Source organism: Plutella xylostella, chromosome 12 (assembly GCF_932276165.1).
Source record: "Plutella xylostella chromosome 12, ilPluXylo3.1, whole genome shotgun sequence".
Lineage (NCBI taxonomy): Eukaryota > Metazoa > Arthropoda > Insecta > Lepidoptera > Plutellidae > Plutella > Plutella xylostella.
Genome location: NC_063992.1, coordinates 641,744 through 662,885, shown reverse-complemented (window position 1 = coordinate 662,885; position 21,142 = coordinate 641,744). Strand labels below are relative to the sequence as shown.

Genomic DNA, 21,142 nt, shown 5'->3' with positions numbered 1-21,142 from the left:
CTTGTTTTGAAAATATACTCCCTTTGTGTTTAAAACCGTACGAAGAGCCATCTGTTGCTATAAATCGTAACTAGCAATTAACTCCATGAAAATCATACAAGTAAAGAAACTTTTAGTTTTATTGTAAAATTAATATAATTTATAGGTATTACTTTGCAAATTTTTGCAACATATTATATTATTGAATCACTATTTTATATTCGCTGAACGATTCCAATAAAATTTCTAAACGTATTTAAATCTATTTCATTCATTCAAGTCAGAATGACCGAACGAAGTCAATGGAGCCAACCTTTAGGGATGTCCCATTAAAACTCTCACCAGAAAAATGATTGTAATTTTATGTCAGATTTAACACCGATTGGTGCTTTAGCCTTCACGCCTTCAGCCTACACATTATCACACACCCTAGTGTTCATGATAACATTAAATAATACCCTTTCATGAGCTGATAATTTTCCCACACAGGCATGATTGCCTTTTTAAAAAAAAAAGGTACAAGTAGCTACCTTCTTTTATTGATAAAAGTCATGCACTTGAGGCTTATCAACACGTTTTGGGTAATTTTATTGATAGTAAAAGAAGCACACAGTGCGGGTGGCACGGCCACCGGGCTACATTTTATGCTGCCGCGCACCAGGCGACATGCCGCTGGCATGTGTGGCTTTATGTTATTTACCTACATGCGATTCAATAAAAATAACATCTGAAAAAAAAAATTAACTTCATTTTAATATTATTATTTTTTTAACGTGGTTTGACTAACATAATATTATTCGGTGAAGTCTTTGTGTTATAACTGTCGAATGAACATCACTATTCCTCTCTCTCTCTCGTGTCGTGATGTTGTCTTTGCTCATTCACCAATCATTCATTTCGTTCATTCAGTAATTGTTGGTTTTCTTTCTTTTCTTTGCAAAGTGCAATTTGCATATTTTTATTTCATTTTTGTTGTGAAGTAAATAGTAATCATTTTGTTTGTAATGTACGGTTACTGGTAGATTTTATCATCGACATTTAATATGAAGTTAATTAACACCTAGATAGTTATGTGGAAACGTAATGAAAGTTTACAATCAGTGATGATGTTGAGAAGATTCGTTGTGTACCTGCCAATAGTTGCATCGATCTCGAAGTTCTGACGTGATATTACCCGCGATAACTTAACGCGGACGAAGCTCGGATGACGGCAAACGCCGAGGGAAATCACCACGCAGCGTCGAGAGCTCACTCGACCAAATAATGCCATGTTCGCTCAGGAACAGCTCCGGAGGAAGGAAGCGCGAGATGTCATGTACCGCAGCAACTCGAGCCTCGACCTGATCTACCTGGAGCACGGCGCGGGCGGCGCGCTGCGGCGGGAGTATGGCAGCCACGGCTCCATCGACGTGATCGGCGGCGCGGGCATGGGGCAGGGCTACGGGGACAAGGCGGCGGGGCTGGCGCGCCTGGGCGAGGCGCTGGACGCGGCCGACGGGCCCGCGCGCGCTGGCGCCAGCCCCAAGCCGCGCCTCAAGCTCAACAAGCTGTGGGGCGGCGCGGCCCCGCCCGCCCGCACGCTGCCTGACGACACAGCTCCCCTGCCCGAGCCCGAGGGCTCCAAGCGGCGCCAGTTCGCGCACTACGACTGCCAGTCGCTGCTGGCCAACCTGAGCTACGCGGCGGAGTCGCGCGGCGCGCTGCTGAGCCGGCGCCGCAACACCACCACGGGCGCGTCGGCGGCGTCGCTGCTGGCGGCGCGCGGGGCGCCCCCGGGCGACGAGCCGCTGCCTGACCTGGGCGACGGACGCTGCAACGAACTGCTTGAGAGCTGCCCCTTCTTCCGCAATGAACTCGGAGGTCAGTCACATTCATATTCCATCCTCTACGCTCTCACATGACTTCCAGTATGTGTAGGAAACATTCTGTAAACTTTTTCTAAATGTAAGTGTTCATTCACATGGTTCACTATTGTTGACATTACATTGATAATGCTGAATGTACTAATTGTTCTCACAATGTTTTGCTATGGGTTTGTATGAGATTGTTCCTGCATTATCTACATTTGCAAACAAGTAAATGTTAAACCTATATTTGCTCAGTATTAACTAAGATTAACTTATTGAATCATGAAATTACAAACCATTGTGTCTGTCGAAGTTGGTGCCAAAAACTCGGTAAAACAGTCTCGATTCAAGGCAGGTAGTAGCCTATTATGAAAGAAGCCTGTGTGGTGGAAGTTCAGTCGCTCTCCTTGGGACCAACATCCAGCTTGACCAATTGTTTCCTGAATTGTTGACCTGATGATGTTACCACAAGGTACTGGCCTAGGTGAGGCTAACTAAACTCTGTTGATAATAGTGATTAGACTGGGTTCCAGTCAAACAAGTAACCCTCTTGTTGCTTTTTTGTAGATTGTAAAGGGTTTCATCATTAAAAAGTCATCCCCCGTCAGATCAATTTTTTTTTTTATAATAAATTATCAAATGAAGCAATAAACCTTACTGAGCAAAAATTTAAGAATTATGTTAAAGCTACATTATGTAGTAAAGCTTACTATAGTATAAATGATTATTTAAACGACAAAAACGCGTGGTCTTGTCCACCTCAGCTAAGGCTATTGAAAAAATGAAATGGATATAGGTACTTAAGTAAAATTGTAGGTACTAGATATAAGTAAAAATTGTAATAGATTATAAGGAAAAAGTTGAAAAGATGCTCGAGGAGTTTCTTTCGCCATTTCTTTCCTTCTCAATGACGGGGCCTTTGTGAAATGGTGGTAGATGACTATCGACAAATAATTGTAAAATTTTACGTCGATTAAACCATTTGAATTTGAATTCAAATTGACCACCTCTAATCTCTACTTTCTCCATTTAAGCCTCAATATTATCATCTATTAAATTAGGTACTATTGTGTGAGATGAGTGCTGAGAAGTGGGTGACCCGCAGTGAATCAAACTTGGCACTAATATGAGAATTATTGTGCCATTAGTTCAAAAACAATAGGAAGAGCCAAGTAAAGAAAGATGCTAAATGCTATCATTTTTTAAATTATACTCTTACTTTTTTCTACAAATGAACTAAAGTGGTAGTAGTCATAGACAAATTGCTTTGTTTTCACACATTTGTTTCTTTATTATCATACTTTTCATCAGTAAAGTGAAGACAGTAGAGATTACAAGGTAACATACTACAGTCAGTGTACTCTCTGTTACTTAATAAATGTACAGTGTCAACAAATAAGAAGTCAACATTCTGGAATATAAAGTACCTATTGCAAAATGCACTAGACCTTTTGTTTTCTTGTTGTTTGTTACTAGTACTACTAAAGGCCCATTCGCACATATCAGGGTTGCTCCAGAGCCACCACAGATCAGTTCATGCTGAAATATGGGAATGGCCCTTTACAAACAAGTTGTTTTGCTTCCATGTGCTATAAGGTTATTTTTTAAGCCACCTACAAAGTTAATAGACATCCAACTTAAATTACATAGCCAGTAGCCACTCACATGTCTTTTGTGAAAATAGATTTAAAAACATTCTTACAATAGATGTTCACTGAAACAATTGATTAAAAAGTAAACTGATAATCAAATTCATTCAGCTTGGTAGGAATGATGTGCTCGAAGAATGTTAATTACTTAATGAAATTCAGCAGCACTCAAGCATTCAATAGTGAAATGGTCTTAGTTCTAGGCAATCACTAAGAGCTGTTATTATTGTATCAGTACTGTCTAGAACTACACTTTCATTTGCTATGCTGCATCTGCAGTACATGATATTATTCACAGAGCAAATAACACCATATGAACAAATTGATTACCAAATCTTTCTACTAACTTCTGTCCCATTGTTTTTAGTGTGTCGGGAACTAACACTAGCAGGATGAGGGTTCACTGTTGTGAAAGGATTAGCCGAAAGATTTCAGTTGCCTGACTACCTAGTCTAGGTAACCTAGAGTATGCTGGAGTTACTGTGTATCCTATGGAATTACAAGATATATTTTTTAAACATTAATAAGAAAACTATTAATCACTCTGGACTATAAAATCAGAGTCGAAATGTTATAAACGACTTTGCAAAATCAATACCTACTTAGCAAGTGGGGTTATCTAGCTAGAATCTAGATAATTGCGGCGTTAATTGGTGTCAAGTTGTATTGTTCCTCATTATCTAATAGTGCGTAATTGGGACATTATTTACAAATATGTACATTAAATGGGAGAGCGCCTATCAAAACAAAGCAGTATCTATAAAACCATATAGATGTACCTAATTAATACAGGACTGAGAACTGCATACAATCTTTGCATTTTTAAGGAAAAACTATTCTTAAACCGCTCTACCTGATCCGCCATACCAACCACATGACTCACATTCAGTTTCCCCAACTTTATGAATGAAGTCTTCATACTTATTTTCATTTTAAATCTTACTTCGATTCGCGTAAGTTCCATTATTGAGTACGCGAGAGGACCACGATTCGCATGCTAAGTTCTTTGCTCTTTAGCTAAATGACGTCACAAAACTCACGAGTATGCGACTGTATTGAAAGAATTCGGTGATTTAATTTATGGGCTTGTCAATAAGATCGTTTTTGCCGCGCGTTGCGTGTGTCAGGTGTGGCCGTTCCATGCTGTGATGCATCTTAAACTTTAATGATGAAATTGATGAATCAGTTCTTGCGGAGACCTACTTTTGCACAGAAACTCGTTTGAAATGCGGCAATAACGTGCTGTTTGGTTTTGAACTTGTACATTGACTGTTCCACTACCATTTACAGACATTGACAACATTTTTGTAATGTAATTTTTGTGTGATAGATATATAATATATCATCATGTTCCATAGATGGAGGATAGAGTTTGATCTAGAGTTACTTCACTTACCTATACAATAGTGGATTGTGCATTGGAAAAAGGGGTTAAAACAGTATAGTATGTAGATCCTTACTTATAGTTTGAATCAATGAGCTGTAATTTATGCTATCTCTATGAATAAGGATATAATAAACGTAATCCATTCAACACTGTCCTGAAGTATTTATCTCTTTGATAAAGGCATCATTGATAAACTATAATATGTACATTGAAGGACGAATTTATGTAGCTAAATTCATACGCACTGGGCACATAGGTACCTTACATGGAAACCCAACTATCGGAAGTTTTTAATGCTGATCTATAGATTCATAATAATTCACATAAAAACCCACGACAGCTATCGAGTAACACTATTATCATTCGTGTTTTATATTCACCTTATAAGAAGGCCATTCATTCCATTCATAACTACATATTTTTTATCGGCCTCCCATCAGCCTTGAATTTTTGACCTAGCTCGAATAACGACGTTTGTAGAAATTATTGTGTGAATTAAACACCGTACCGAAATGACGAATGAGTGGGATAAGATCTCCTGATGGACCATCGAGATATTGCCTACTACGACGCAGTAATCATAATAACTCGTGTGATTATCACGATTGTTTCCGATCGGCTACTGTATTGTTTAGTATTTTATAAATAACTAGCTAGGTAGTTAACTAGGCATTACATTACTTCTATAATCTACTTGTTTGGCAGGCGCATTGGAGTCAAAACACTACAGAATTCAACACCCAAGACCCGAGTGCAAATATTCTATCTTTTAATGGATATCTGCCCCGGCCGGGCATAGCCGTAGAAAGCAGGGTAACTAACCACTACACCATCATGTAGTCAGAACCACAAGTGTGGTTCAAAAGGTTCCCGTAATAGATAAAATATCGATCGGTAATCGATTGCACTGAACGCGCGGGGGGGCGTGGTACCATTGTTTCCTCCACTCTCAGGCTACGCAACTAACTGTTAATAATTACCCACTTGGGCCGAACAGGAAGCAACCACTATCTGTGAAATTCGAGTGGCTTATGAACGAACTAACTTTGTTTATTGGAAGCCATCTCGAGCGTAACATATGCGTTTTAATTTAACTAACTACTTATGAAGAATATAATAACCTTGCTATAATTAGTAAATATTGTCACTTCAACAAACTTCTTTTGTATGAAAATATTCACGCGTCGCACTACTCGCACTCAAAACATAGTTCTTGCTGACCATCTAACATCCCATCCCATCACAAGTTCACACTCGAACCTACCCTATATTACAGACTCTTCCTAGTTTAGAATCAGATGACCATGTTTGATAAGTCCCCGCATATTTTATGTATTCCCATGTAAAAAAGAGGATTTCGTGTCCCTTACATAACATTTATGTATAGCTGTATAAAACTCGAATCATAACTATAACACTCCAAACTATCCGTCATCGCCATGTGAAGAGCGTTGCGTGTCCCTTACTTAACATATTTAAGGTGTACATAATATAATCATTATAATATAACACTCCAACCAAACTCCCCATCCCTAGATGAAGAAAAGCGCTGCGGGTTCCTTACTTAACATATTTATTATAGATAGTTGTATAAAATCATAACTATTAACACTCCAAACCGCCATCCCCAGGTGAAGAAGAGCGCTGCGTGTCCCTCTGCTACCGCACGGCGCGAGGCGGCGTGGCGCGCGCGGCGGGCGGCTGGCACCGGCCCCAGGCGGCCTACGGGCTGTCCGTGCTGGAGTTCCCGCCAGGGCAGTCGCACTGGCGCCGCGGCTGCCCCTACACCAGGTCGATGAACCCGCTACCGGTGGAGAGCCAGGATGTGGGAGCCCTGTATTATAGGAATTATTTTTATAATCAACGTGAGTGTGAAGTAGTTAATGATTAAAGAAAACGTTTATTGACATTTAAACAGTGCATTGCACCATTAGGACTTTTTGGGAATATGCTGATGCCATCAGTACCTCATCTATTACATCATCAGTCAGTATCATCCCTCATTTAAGCGGTCAAGAGCGGCGCATAGGACCGAAAAACTCTGCATATACAAGAAGAGGCGTATACTCAACAGTGGACAATATATAGCTGATTAAGATAATGATAGACATATCTATTCTCCCCTGCCATTAAACGGCAATTAGAAAAATATCTACCTTTGTACTTATACCATCCTTACCCTCATAACCCCAACACTTCAACAATATCTCCCTCAACCTTCCAGCCCACCAGAACTGGTTCGGCCTGGACGAGCAGCTCGGGCCGGTCGCCATATCGGTGAAGAAGGAGCGAGTGGAGCTGAGACGAGGCGGTGCGGACGCCACGCAGCCCGCCACAGTACTGGCGTGGCAGTATAGACTTATCATCAGGTAGGCAATGTTTGTAGTCCACAGAGAGGTTTAAATTCAGGGTCGTAGAACAGAAGTGGTTCACAACCAGCCCCTGTGTCACCTCCCTTCGACCCGACTATGCTATGCTATGCACTTTTGTTGACGGTGGTAACAGAGTTATGCGAAAGGCTGTATATGCTGTAGGTAAACCCGCGTTCGGTGTTTTTGCTTGCGGGAAGGAATTGAGCGATGGCGGCATAGTATAGCATAGCATAGCTGTGTCTGTGCTAGCTACATCGCATCCTTAGTGTTAATATAATAGTGGTGGTTGAACCAGCTCAGTGTTTATCATCAAGAATAAGAAAATCAAGTAGATAGACGAAACAGATCACGACAACTAGCGGCACACTTTTTCTATCACCCGCCGAAGCTACACCACTTAAAACTTTTTTCCTAACCCTCCTCCACTATCCCCCACAGGACCTCCGAGCTCCTAACCCTCCGGGGCTCAATACTGGAGGACGCGCTGACCAGCAAGCCCGGCAACAGCACCACCTACAGCGTGAAGGAGCTGCTGGAGTACCAGGCGCCCGAGCTGCAGGCCGCCTGCTTGAGGTAACTAATGATCTATACTCCATCCAAGATAACGAGATAAATGTTGAGAACTCCGGTACTAACTGCTTTCCTGTACCACGAAATACACAACGACAGCTCTGTCGACCAATTGACGCCATAACTGCGTGTACGAGTGACAAGGACAGATATAATAATCTCTCGCTATCGCAATGTAACTCAGTAACAATCCCCTTTTTTATATTCTTTATTTCAGTATCTTGGATGGGGTATACTTTGAAAAAATATATAGCATGAGCCCTATGACAGCTGTCAAACTTCTTGGCAAGATTTAAGCTCACTATGAGTGCAAGGTTTGCGCAGATGCTGACTGACTGGCCCATAACGGTCCGCTCATCCCGTCCATAGTTTTCATATTATCAAGAACTTTGCCTATCATCACGTCCCTTCTGCTGGGACACAGGTTTCCTTCCAATGATGGAAGGCCTAGTCAACCACGCTGGCCTAGTGCGGTTTGGTGGACCCCAACATAAGCAAGCTTGTGCTGAGAGAGTTGTCGGGTAAGTGGGCAACCGGACTGTCAGATGTTTTCAAGCTGCCGAAGGCCTCTGACTAGGCTTAACGTGGCGTCCAAAGCACGGAAGCAGCCAGAAAAGAACCACTTAAAATCGCTCACGTATCCAATTGCTGACTGTGCCATGTGTTGCTTAACCTCGCATCCCCTCCTGTATGCGTAATTAGCCTCAAAAATGATCATCTTTATTTCTTCCGAAATGTAGCGACTTTTACCTATAACTTTGCCCATTATATCACTACCATTTAAGATTCCCATTTTAAAACCCCACCCTCTCATTCCAGACTGGGCGTCTCTAACAACGGGGCTGAAGAGCAACTACTTCGTCTCGACGAGCAGTGCCTCACGCGGCACTACAAGGTCGGGGTCATGTACTGCCGCGCCGGACAGTCCACTGAAGAAGAGATGTACAACAACCAAGAAGCGGGACCGGCCTTCGTAGAGTTCCTACAGACCCTCGGACAAACCGTCCGGCTAAAAGACTTCGACAAATACAAAGCGGGTTTAGACAACCGCACGGATTCTACAGGCCTATACTCTGTATATACGACGTACCAAGGATGCGAAGTCATGTTCCATGTGTCGACTATGCTGCCGTATACCCCGAATAATAGACAACAGTTGCTAAGAAAGAGGCATATAGGGAACGATATAGTGACGATAGTGTTTCAAGAGCCGGGTTCCCTGCCGTTCACTCCTCGGAATATTCGCTCGCAGTTCCAGCACGTGTTCGTGGTGGTGCGCGCGATAGATCCGTGTTCTGAGAACACGCACTACAGTATAGCTGTCAGTCGAGCTAAGGAGGTGCCGTTGTTTGGCCCGCCGATCAAAGATGGCGCTGTTTATCCGAAAGGAGAGGCGTTTACGGACTTGCTATTGGCTAAGGTGAGTTGAATTCAATAAACTTTTGACTATACTTGTTTATGCATAACTTCGTCTGTATAATCCGTTAAATTTATTACGCTACTTTTGCCAAGTTTGCCGCCATTCAAAAAGTGTAAGCATCCAGCATAATCCATGACAAGAACTCTATATAGCCAAACCTAGGATAGACAAGCCAATCCAATACTTTCTAATTACAAACAAATAGAATCTTAATGAATGGTCAAGACTAACTCAATTAACGAACAGAACAGTTCGCGCCCCGTTAGACCGGCAAATGATCCGTATCGAGAGAGTTTTTATCTCTCACCGCTCACGGGTCACGGCTGGTTTGCCGCGAGTTACATTGCTGAATGAAACATTCTTTCATCTGTCCATGCTTGAGTAACTCATTAGAGCTCTGTTAGTGTTGGTCGGGTTTTTGCCGACTGTTACTATGTATTTATAGCTGTGGTTCGTGGTTATTTGTGGAAGGAATGTACTGGATGGTTCATCATGAAACACTAATGTAAAATTATTTAAAACATACCTACGCCATTTTATGTTAGATTACATGTAACCTTTCGTCTATATTATAACATCAACACTTATCTGACTACCACGCCAGAAAACACTATATTCATCAATTACCCAAACATCGTCCATTATCAATCGGACACAGGCGTCTCCGAAGAAGCTCGACACACAGCACTCTACCCTTATTTATAACATATATTATGTCTCGTGCATCCAGCGATTACTGTATAACTCTCTCAGAATATAGAGGATATAACGGATCACCAACAATCGATTTAATCACTAAGGTACTATCCCATATAAGTTTTCTTCCAACGAACGTTTTGTCCACGAACTACATATAAATTTATTAGTATCGAAACATTTTGTGCGCTAACAGTTCATTCAAATTCATTATAATTAATTGCAGGTGATAAACGGCGAGAACGCGGCGATCCAGTCGCCCAAGTTCAGCGCGATGGCGACGCGCACGCGCCAGGAGTACCTCAAGGAGCTGGCGCGCAGCCACGTCACCGCCACCGCGCTCGACACGCACCAGAAGTTCTGTGAGTTGTTGTGTCTAGTTCTGTGAGTTGTTGTGTCTAGTTCTGTGAGTTGTTGTGTCTAGTTCAGCGCCAGGAGTACCTCAAGGAGCTGGCGCGCAGCCACGTCACCGCCACCGCGCTCGACACGCACCAGAAGTTCTGTGAGTTGTTGTGTCTAGTTCTGTGAGTTGTTGTGTCTAGTTCAGCGCCAGGAGTACCTTAAGGAGCTGGCGCGCAGCCACGTCACCGCCACCGCGCTCGACACGCACCAGAAGTTCTATGAGTTGTTGTGTCTAGTTCTGTGAGTTGTTGTGTCTAGTTCTGTGAGTTGTTGTGTCGGTATTACATATTCTTACACATATTTTTACAATAGGTACTCTAACACGGAGAGACCGACACACATAGACACCTACAGCTGTAAAACTTATCGATACCCTTTTTGAGTCGGGGGTTAGTAAAAAAGTATCTAGACCTGATGTTTTAACAACATTAGCATCCAGACTAGAGATGAGAATAAGAGTTAAAACGGAATAATGGTTAATTGATAATGAATAATTTAAAATATCATAATAAATTAACAGTTAATATTAATGAATAATTGTTAACAGATAAAAACGCTGATTGGTTGTTTGTTATTTTTATTGACTTCAAATAATTAAACTCATAGGCACAGAGGTTATAAGGTTATGAATGATGTTATACCTACAGGGTTTTTTGTTTGGTTAATCGCTGTATACGGAAATGTGCATTAATTTTAAATGCGTTTTCAAGTTTGTAGTGGTTCCTTTATAAGAAAGAGTCTTTTTACAGAAATTACTCCTAGCAAGTTTAACACTACTGGCACTTTTCTCGAAATGGGTTTATTTACAGTTTACTGCAATCACTTATCACTAATCCAAGTTTATTTGTACAGTTTATTACTCTAATTTAACTAACTTAATCATTACACTAACCCTACTTTATACCAACCTACAACTTCCGAAACCGAACTTAAGAAATATTTATTATTGCAATCTACTTTACTCGACGTCAATAACAATAATACTTACGCGACGTAAAAATTATTTTACTTTCGACTTCCGTGTTTAAATTATCATTCAATGAATTAGTGAAAATAAAGTTATGGTTGATGGTAAGTAAATCGTTAACAGTAATCCAGCATTCAATGATAATTCGCATCTATTACTATACACATAAATACCATAACCCTGTGCATTACATCGCTTAAACGTTAATGGAGCATTCAACGATAATTCGCATCTATTCCTATACACATAAATACCATAACCCTGTGCATTACATTGCTTAAACGATAATGAATAACCGTGACCATTTTGTTCTCATCGAAAATCATAGAGGGCGTTGCAAGTCAAATACGGACGGTCGGTAAATTGATGAACTTTTTAAATTATCAATATCAATTTAGTGAAATTGTGTCAATGTAGTTAATGAATAAATATAATTCATGTAATAAATTAATGAATTAAACCATTAACGATCACCCCTAATCCAGACCCTGATGTCATGTAACGTTTGACACTAGTATTTTCTAACCTCTATAAGAATAACAAATACACATTAAAAGGCATTCTATTACATCAAAATAGTACTTTTTTACAAGAAATATAAGCAATGTATGTTAATGGTTAGAAATTAAGTACCTACTCACCAGTATAAAACGCTGGTCTTTCATAAACATCGTATATATTGACTAATACTTCTCCAGCCTCATTCTCCGCCAAACATCGTAGGTAAACGCTGTAAATCATCTGTCTAGCTTCGCTGCGAATGGTTTTATTCATTTTCACCTCATGATCAAACTCAACAATCCACAAAACTCCAAAATTAAGCAAAATTCGATTTATTTATACAGGAACAGGGCGAGTTTGACATTCAAACCATAGAAACAGACCACAAATCACAAGTTTTTTTTTATTGCCAGGTTTAAATCTGTTTAGTTCCAAAAACATTAATCTCTACTCTTTTGTGTTCAGCTATATGTTTCCTCGAATTCTAATTTCATCGATTGAATTCCGTGAAAACTGTCAAAATAGAAAGACGGGAATTGTTATTTCTAAGATTCTAAGGCCCTGTTTCACAAAGTCTGGTTAGTGGCTACCTGTGAGATAAAATACATGCTGTCACTCTCTGTTATGATTTTTTTGACAGTGACAGCATGGTGTTTTATCTCACAGGTAGCCACTAACCAGACATTGTGAAACAAGGCCTAAATGTAATGCAATGAACACCTGAAAAACAAATTAATTACTTTCTTTACAGCAATATTCTCATCTCTACTACCTAACCGCGGCGGCTCGGCCCCGGCAGCCCGACCTGACAGCGTGGCGAGTGATGTGCTGGTGGGAGGCGCTCTGTGCTTCCATGTGAGTGTGCCTTTATACTTACTACATGCTGAATGCTAGTTACCACCAGCCAATGAAAACGGAACTGCTGCTTGACATATTTTTGATTTTCAAAGGTCTTTATTTATCATAAAAAATAGATGCAATGGTTCCTGAATATTGTAGAAATACAGTATATTGAAACTTAAGATAAATATAACATGGGGGGTCAAGGAGGGCTCCAAAATTTTCCTTGGTCTTCGAAATCTGTGCGTCAGATCGCTGATTGGATAACGGTTTCTTTTCGGCCTTAAAGCTAGTGCTTCCAATGCTAGTACAGTCATTTGGGATATTGTGCATTTTGATTTCGACTCGACTGCACGCTTGTACACATACGAAGCTCGGATCGAAAATTTTATTTAAAATGTATAATTCTCTTATATTCTACAGGTGCAAGTGCAAGACGAGGGCGCGGGCGGCGCGCTAGTCGACTGCGTGGCGGGGCTGTCGACCGACACACTGGTGCTGGTCGACGCGGCGACGCGGCAGCTGGCGCTGGTCGTGCCCACCGACGCACTGCTGGGTGAGTCACGAGCGAGTCACCCACAGTCTAGGAAGGGCTAGCACGGGGCGCATTTAAGACGTGACAAAAGTTCTCCGTCGCGCTCGCTCTTGAGGCTGCGCGATGTGAGTGAGCGCGATGCAAAACTCTTGTAACGTCTTAAATGCGCCCCGTGCTAGCCCTTCTTGTCGACTGCGTGGTGGGACTGTCGACCGACTCGCTGGTGCTGGTCGACTGAGAGTCGCTGGAGAGCTTTCAGGCAGCTTGAGAACATCTGACAGTCGGGTTGCCCACTTACCCGACAACTTCAGTGCATTGTAGGTACTCATTCAAAAACGGCGATACGCTTCGCAAACTATCACGTGAGTACATGTTTATGACTTATAGAGTAGAATTTTTCACAAGAATTTTAAAAAGTTTTATACACCACTAAACTCTGAATGTATGCCCTCAGAATCAACATCAATCTTTTAATAACTCTGTTGCTATAACTAATTTATTTATTTATTTATTTGATACTTTATTGCACAAATATGAAATATAAGTGTACAAAAGGTGGACTTAATGCTAATCTATCCCCCTTCAGGCTGGGTAGAAAGCGGCCCATGGACCCGCATCTACTACCACCTGGGCGAGAGCGTGCGCGTGCGCGGCGCCGGCCTGCGCGCCCGCCTGCGCGCCGTGGCGCCGCCCGCCGCGCGCCCGCTGCCCGAGATCACACTGAGGAGGGAGCGTAACCAGCAGTTAGGTAAGGAAATATATGCCACTCTAGCGCAATCACTAAGGCCCGGGTCTCCTATTTACGCCGCAGGTCGCATCCAGCGTCACGCCGTAGGCCGCGTCACGATTCTGTTTACGTCTATGCGCCAACGTCGGCGTGTGAGGGAGACCGCATCAGTACGTTTCTATAGTGAGCATCGTGACGCTGGATGCGACGGGCCTATGGCCCGGGTCTCCTATTCAAAGTCAAAGTCAAAATTTTTTATTCATCGTACAAATATAAAATTTTCTGATGAACGTCAATTTTTACAAATTACTCTCCGTTCGGATAAGGGGGGGCTCTTTCTGTCTAAGGAGAAGAACGGAGGCAAGAAACTCCTGAGCCATCTTTTCAAAAAAAGACTTAAAACTAGTTGGTATACAATACATATAAGCTTAATTATTATTATTATAATAATATGAGCAGAGCTAACTACTTATCACAGCCATGCATTAACGTCCTCTAAGTAATCATCAATTCTATAATAAGCTTTTTTACTGAGTTTCTCTTTAATGTAACACTTAAACTTATTCTCTGGCATTTGAGCAACTTCTGCTGGAAGCTTATTATAAAATCTAATACAGTACCCTAAAAACGATTTATTAACTTTCGCCAGACGCATCGCTGGAAAAGCCAGCTTATGCTTGTTCCTAGTATTAATGTCATGATTACTGCCAATTGTATCAAAAGTTGAAATATTCTTTCGTACATACATTAAATTGGAAAAAATGAACTGACATGGAACTGTAAGGATGTTAATTTCTTTAAATAGTTCTCTCAATGAATCCCTGGAACCAAGTTTGTATATAGAGCGGATGGCTCTTTTCTGTAATACAAATATAGTCTCAATATCAGCGGCTCTACCCCAAAGCAAAATGCCATACGACAATAAGCTGTGGAAATAACTAAAGTAAACTAATCTGGCGGTTTCAACGTCGGTCAGTTGTCTAATTTTCCGTACAGCAAAAGCTGCCGAGCTCAACCTTCCAGCCAATTTGGCAATGTGAGGTCCCCATTGTAACTTTGAATCTATAGTCATACCAAGAAAGACAGTATCATTAACTAGGTCCAATTTATTCCCATCTAGAATAATGTTAGTATCGCATTGTCTAACATTCGGCAGTGTAAATTTAATACATTTCGTTTTCTTAGAATTCAATAAAAGATTATTTACGGTAAACCAATCGTGTATGTCAGATAGAATAGAATTAATTTCATAAAAAATATTTTCACTTCTTTTAACTTTAAAAAGCAAAGAAGTATCGTCAATCGTATGTCAGACTTTGACACCCCTAAACTATTTCCCACCATAATAAATATAGTTGTTTTGTCAGTGTGTGACCTCTCTGAAATTAATTCAACTATTTGTCCGAATGTAAGTTCTGGGTAACAATAATTAACAACTTTTCCATTTACATGATTACCCAACATGTGCCCGAAATCCTTGCCAAGCCTATCGGAATATACAACTGTGCTGTAATCCTCGCTTGAATTGCTACTACTTGTAGTAAGCCTTGTCAAGGTAGTGGGTGACATCTTAGGTAACTGCTTATTACCTACTATTCTACTAGCTGCCTGAGAATAGGTGGGTTTCCTATGTAATTTCTTAGTGGAGGCCTGAAAAACATCTGCTGCCGCCGATCCGCTCTGGATGACCTCTGAGGATGGCGCGGCCGTCGGGAGGCTGGTGGTGGCCGCCAGGAGTCTGGTGGTGGCCCTCGGGAGAATGGTGGTGGTCCCCGAGAGTCCGGTGGTGGTCCCCGAGAGACCAGTGGTGAGTCCAGTGGTGGCCAACGGGATGCTGGTGGTGGCCGCCAGGAGTCTGGTGGTGGCCCTCGGGAGACCAGTGGTGAGTTCAGTGGTGGCCAACGGGATGCTATTTGTGGCCTCCGAGGTGGTGGTGGTGGCCTCCGGTGATGCGGTGGAGGCTTCAGCAGGTGAAGACTTCTCCGGCAGCATCTCAACCCGAACTAAGCCCACACTTCTCAGCACCAGCAGCTGGTTTTCATACTCCACAGTTCTCTGGTCTAGGGCAGACTTCAATGTGGCCAGCCTAGACTGTAGCATAGCCATGTTGAACTCGCACTCTTGGTTGTTGTCTGCGAGTTTCTGGTTGTAGTCCGACATCTCTTCTTCATATTTATTTACCAGTAGTTGTAGTCTCACTCTATCCTTTTTCAATGGAAGGTACGTCTTATGCTTTTTCAATGCTCGCTCAGACTTCCTAATATATTTATTTATTTTAATATATTTTTTAAGCCTGTTTGCACCTTTGATATTGATTGATTTGCTTGGAGTGGTGAGGTCTATTGTTGGCATAGGGGTGTGATGTAGGGTAACTAATTCATCGTACAGTGCCATTGTCTTATTTGTTTCTTCGCTTGCATGTGCTTCATTTATTTGCTGGATTTCTGTGTGTGCTTCAGCCAGTTGATGCTCCAGGCTGCAGATCTTTGTCAAGGCAGCTTCATATAAATCCTGACACTCTGTGTTTGATCTCAGTACAATTTCCAGCTCATCACATTTGCCTTGTAAGTCTTGGTATTGGATGTCCATTTCAGCGATGACATTCTTTAGGTCGGTGTTCTTTTTCAAAAGGGAATCAAATTCCTTTTCGTTGTCCTCCCGCTCTGCCATCAGTTGGCTTGAGAGGTCACGAGACGCCTTGAGATCCTCCAAAGCTGTCCTCAGCTGGATCTCCAGGTCACGGCTCTGCACCTTCCGGGTCATCATCCTCGACATCTCTGAAAACCAACCGGGGTTACCCGTTAGTATCTTGATAGGTAGAACCGAGAAGATGATTATCCAAGACACAAAATAACCCTCTTTAGGTATAACTTGATCAAACCAGATACCAATAGGTTATAATAATTATTAAGTAATATATTGTAAGTCTATGTAAAAATGATCAAAAGGTAACTTATTTGTTAGTTATCATAAACAATGTAGTCATGAACACAAACTATAGGTGGGGAGGGAGTAATATGCATAATATGTTACTTAAATGAATAGGTACTCAGTGGTATTATTGACTTAGAATTATGTAAACTTTAAGCCAAAAAACAATCACTTGATCAGTATTCAATGAAGTACTAATAGCAATTAAGTAGGTGGAGACTATGATATAGTAAGAATAGGGAATAAGGGATACAAAAGCTAATAGAAAGTTTGAAAATTAGAAATGAAAACAACAAAGTTTGAAAATGACAAAGTCTAAAAGTGGGTTAAGGAAGTGTGAAAAACATTTCACGTATGCAGCAAACTAATGAATAATGATTAAATAATTTAGTGATTATGATTTTAAATGAGTAATACTAGTAAAAATATGTAATTTTAACAATACTCCCCTGATAGATATCCGTTGGCAAATTCGAACTTTGACAGGTACCGTTGCTTCAAATATCCGAGTCCCGTAAGTGTTTTATTTCAGGGTTTGAAGGCTTGTCTTCATTTGCACAGCTGTATAACACTATATTCTTTAAGTTAACACTAGTTTTATACGTAATTAGACATTAAATTTAGTAATATTAAAATAAATTAACTCAGCTGTTTTTTTGACACCCGGTTCGTAGGGTTGCCAGGGAGAAAAAAAAAAAAAAAAAAAAAACGCCGCCGAAATTTACGCCGTAGGTCGAGTACAGTGTCACGCAGTAAGCCGCGTCACGATGCTCAGTATAGAAATGTGCTGATGCGGTCTCCCTCACACGCCGACGTTGGCGCGTAAATGTAGTGAGCATCGTGACACGGCCTACAGCGTGACGCTAGAGGCGACCTACGGCGCGTAATAGGAGACCCGGGCCTTACTTAAATACCTAGTGTGGCGGTCATGAAGTGTCTTACATACATGTACTAGCACTTGGGCGAGAGCGTGCGCGCCGTGGCGCCGCCCGTCGCGCGCCCGCTGCCGGAGATCACGCTGCACAGGGAGCGGAACCAGCAACTAGGTACATACACACAGCTACTAACAGCAGCGTGCCGTGGCGCCGCCCGCCGCGCGCCCGCTGCCGGAGATCACGCTGCACAGGGAGCGGAACCAGCAACTAGGTACATACACACAGCTACTAACAGCAGCGTGCCGTGGCGCCGCCCGCCGCGCGCCCGCTGCCGGAGATCACGCTGCACAGGGAGCGGAACCAGCAACTAGGTACATACACACAGCTACTAACAGCAGCGTGCCGTGGCGCCGCCCGCCGCGCGCCCGCTGCCGGAGATCACGCTGCACAGGGAGCGGAACCAGCAACTAGGTACATACACACAGCTACTAACAGCAGCGCGCCGCGCGCGCGCTGCCGGAGATCACGCTGCACAGGGAGCGGAACCAGCAACTAGGTACATACATACAGCTACTAGCAGCAGCGCGCCGTGGCGCCGCCCGCCGCGCGCCCGCTGCCGGAGATCACGCTGCACAGGGAGCGGAACCAGCAACTAGGTACATACATACAGCTACTAGCAGCAGCGCGCCGTGGCGCCGCCCGCCGCGCGCCCGCTGCCGGAGATCACGCTGCACAGGGAGAGGAATCAGCAATTAGGTATAGTTCTTCTAACTAGGCATCGCAAAAATCTGCGACAATAAATCAAGCATTTGTACGGGAAAACTTCTAAAACAGTCGCAGAATTTTGCGATGCGACGTCGCAACGCAGCAGTGTTGTGGCCTGGCCCAAAGAGATATAATGCCACCTTAGCGCAATCACTTAGCCCCTTCTCCCATTACGATATACCCGCGCAACTCTAGTGTGGGAGACTATTCGCCGCGAAGTGTCTTACATACATTTATATGGAGACTCTCACACTACGATACTGGTATTTTACGCGTTAATGTATGTACTTCACGGTGACTAGTCTCGTCGAGAGTCGAGACTAGAGGCACGCGGGCGTATCGTAATGGGAGATAGACCTTAATGTATGTGAGATACTTCACGGTGACTAGTCTGCGAGTCTTCGAGATTACTCACCGTGAATCGGGCGTATCGTAATGGGAGAAGGGAGAAGGGGCTTAAAATTGTTATCCGCCTACATGTGCCAAGAAGAAGACTGACCATGATTATGTCACATTTTTCTCTTTCATCGCAATCAGCATACATACTAATCTCTTCTTCTGTTGGCAGGGTTCCATGTGAAGCCCGATGGTCTTGTGACGGCGGTGGAGGGCGGCGGCTGCGCGGCGCGGAGCGGCATACGGCGCGGGGCCAGACTCTTGGAGGTAAACTAATTAACTATATCCCATTCCACGGGGAAAGACAGATGTGACAGAACCATTATGGAAAACCAGGCTGAAAAACAGCGTTGCGTTGCTGCCCTGCAGCTCGCAGCAGATGCTGAGTCTGCCCCTTTTTGTCTCTAATTTATTATTAGTTTTAGTTTATTTTCATTTTAATATGTGTTATGGAGACAAATAAAAATATTTTTCTTTCTTTCTTTCAATTATTAGATTCTAATAAGGGTAGATTTGTTTGTATCAGATGTCTTTCCCCGTAGAATGGGGAGTGAACTCTTAGCCAATTTACGACAATGGCTATATCAGCCTCGAAGAGATAATTAATAATCACCAGCTTATAATCGTTCACATAGGCCTTTGCTAAGCTTCTCTTATCGGCCTTCCTCTCCACTAACGGCTGCCTATCCAATGAGATTCCATTTACATTCATTAACTTGGTCTCTGCTCTGTATCATAACTGTAATTGGCTTCAGACTTTGATGAATGAGTGGAATGGCCGATGAGAATATGTGACGAAACTTCCTAATTTTGTCATACCTGTTTAGATGCTACAAATTGTTCTTCTCTGATAGTATTTTGATATTCGCAGGTGTGCCGCGCGGCCGTGATAGCTCTTCAGCACGACCAGCTGGTGGACCTGCTCAAGTGTTCCGACCCCGTCACTGTAAGTTATTACAGTCTCCATTGCTTTACGAGGGCTACACCGAAAAGATCGGGAATAGAATACTTAGGAATAAATTAGAGTGAAACCTTTTTGGTGTATCAAATGTAGTGTTTTTTCAAACATAATTCCATTTTCGAATTTTAAAAAAAGTAAAAAATAAAAGAGTATTGACCATTTGAATTTGACAAGTCGGTGTAAAAAATGGAGCTTACGCGGGAACATTTCCGTGCAATAATTTTTCACAACTTTCGTCGAGGTTTATCTCAAGAACAATGTCTCGCCGAGCTTGTTTCTATTTATAAACTTGAAGCACCAAGTAAAACGACTATATATCGTTGGTATTCTGAGTTTCGCCGTGGACGTTCCTCTCTTACCACAGTCCCTTCTACTGGTCGGCCAAAAACAGCGGTAACACAAGATAACATCGATGCTGTACGCCAGTTAATAAAAGAAGATAGACATGTGACATACGAGCAGATTCGGGCTTCTCTCAGCATTGGTATGACAGCCATTCAAACCATTTTACATGAAGAACTGGGTGTCAAGAAGTTAGTTTCGCGCTGGGTGCCCCACCGTTTGACCGAGGAACAAAAGTCGGCTCGTGTTAATTGGTGTCGATCTGCTCTGCAACGGTTCAATGGAGGCAGTTCAAATGCTGTCTACAATATCGTCTCTGGTGATGAATCGTGGATTTATTCATATGAGCCCGAAAGAAAACATCAATCGGCAGTTTGGGTCTTCGAAGGTGAGGTCAAGCCAACAAAAGTTATTCGCTCACGCAGCGTGTCGAAAAAAATGGTCGCTTCGTTTGTATCGAAAACTGGCCATGTGGCTACGATTCCATTACAAGAACAAAGGACGGTTACTGCTGATTGGTACACAACAGTTTGTTTGCCGGAAGTCGTAAGAGAACTTCGTAAAACTAACCCGAATCGTCGTATAATCCTTCACCACGATAATGCAAGCTCTCATACCGCTCGCAAAATAAGAACGTTTTTAAATATGGAAAACGTGGAGTTGATGGACCATCCTCCGTATAGCCCTGATCTGAGCCCCAATGATTATTTTACATTCCCAAGAATTAAAGATATGCTACGTGGTCAACGGTTTAGCGGCCCAGAAGAGGCGGTCGAAGCTTACAAATCAGCTGTTTTGACAGTATCCACTTCAGACTGGAATTACTGTTTCAATGATTGGTTTAATCGAATGAAAAAGTGCATTGAATGTCACGGAGACTACTTTGAAAAACAATATAAGTAAATAATATTATGATATCTTTGTACTTTTTTCTATTCCCGATCATTTCGGTATCGCCCTCGTAGTTACTTAATTTGTTA

At 42.3% G+C, this 21,142-nt stretch overlaps 1 protein-coding gene across 3 annotated transcripts in view; it reads left to right on the top strand.

Moving 5' to 3' along the window:
• The first annotated feature begins 875 nt into the window (after window positions 1–875).
• LOC105390774 (signal-induced proliferation-associated 1-like protein 1) overlaps window positions 876–21,142 on the top strand; it is a 28,429-nt gene continuing 8,162 nt past the window's right edge. For all 3 annotated transcript variants that reach the window (XR_007266820.1, XM_048624374.1, XM_048624375.1), the window contains exons 1-11: window positions 876–1,839; window positions 6,494–6,727; window positions 7,087–7,231; window positions 7,673–7,807; window positions 8,624–9,224; window positions 10,147–10,282; window positions 12,542–12,645; window positions 13,054–13,186; window positions 13,752–13,913; window positions 19,032–19,126; window positions 19,731–19,805. Coding sequence is in view for 2 of the 3 variants with exons in the window: in XM_048624374.1 (XP_048480331.1) it covers window positions 1,248–1,839; window positions 6,494–6,727; window positions 7,087–7,231; window positions 7,673–7,807; window positions 8,624–9,224; window positions 10,147–10,282; window positions 12,542–12,645; window positions 13,054–13,186; window positions 13,752–13,913; window positions 19,032–19,126; window positions 19,731–19,805 (2,412 nt within the window). In the remaining variant the exon portion in view is untranslated. The remainder of the gene's footprint in view (window positions 1,840–6,493; window positions 6,728–7,086; window positions 7,232–7,672; window positions 7,808–8,623; window positions 9,225–10,146; window positions 10,283–12,541; window positions 12,646–13,053; window positions 13,187–13,751; window positions 13,914–19,031; window positions 19,127–19,730; window positions 19,806–21,142) is intronic.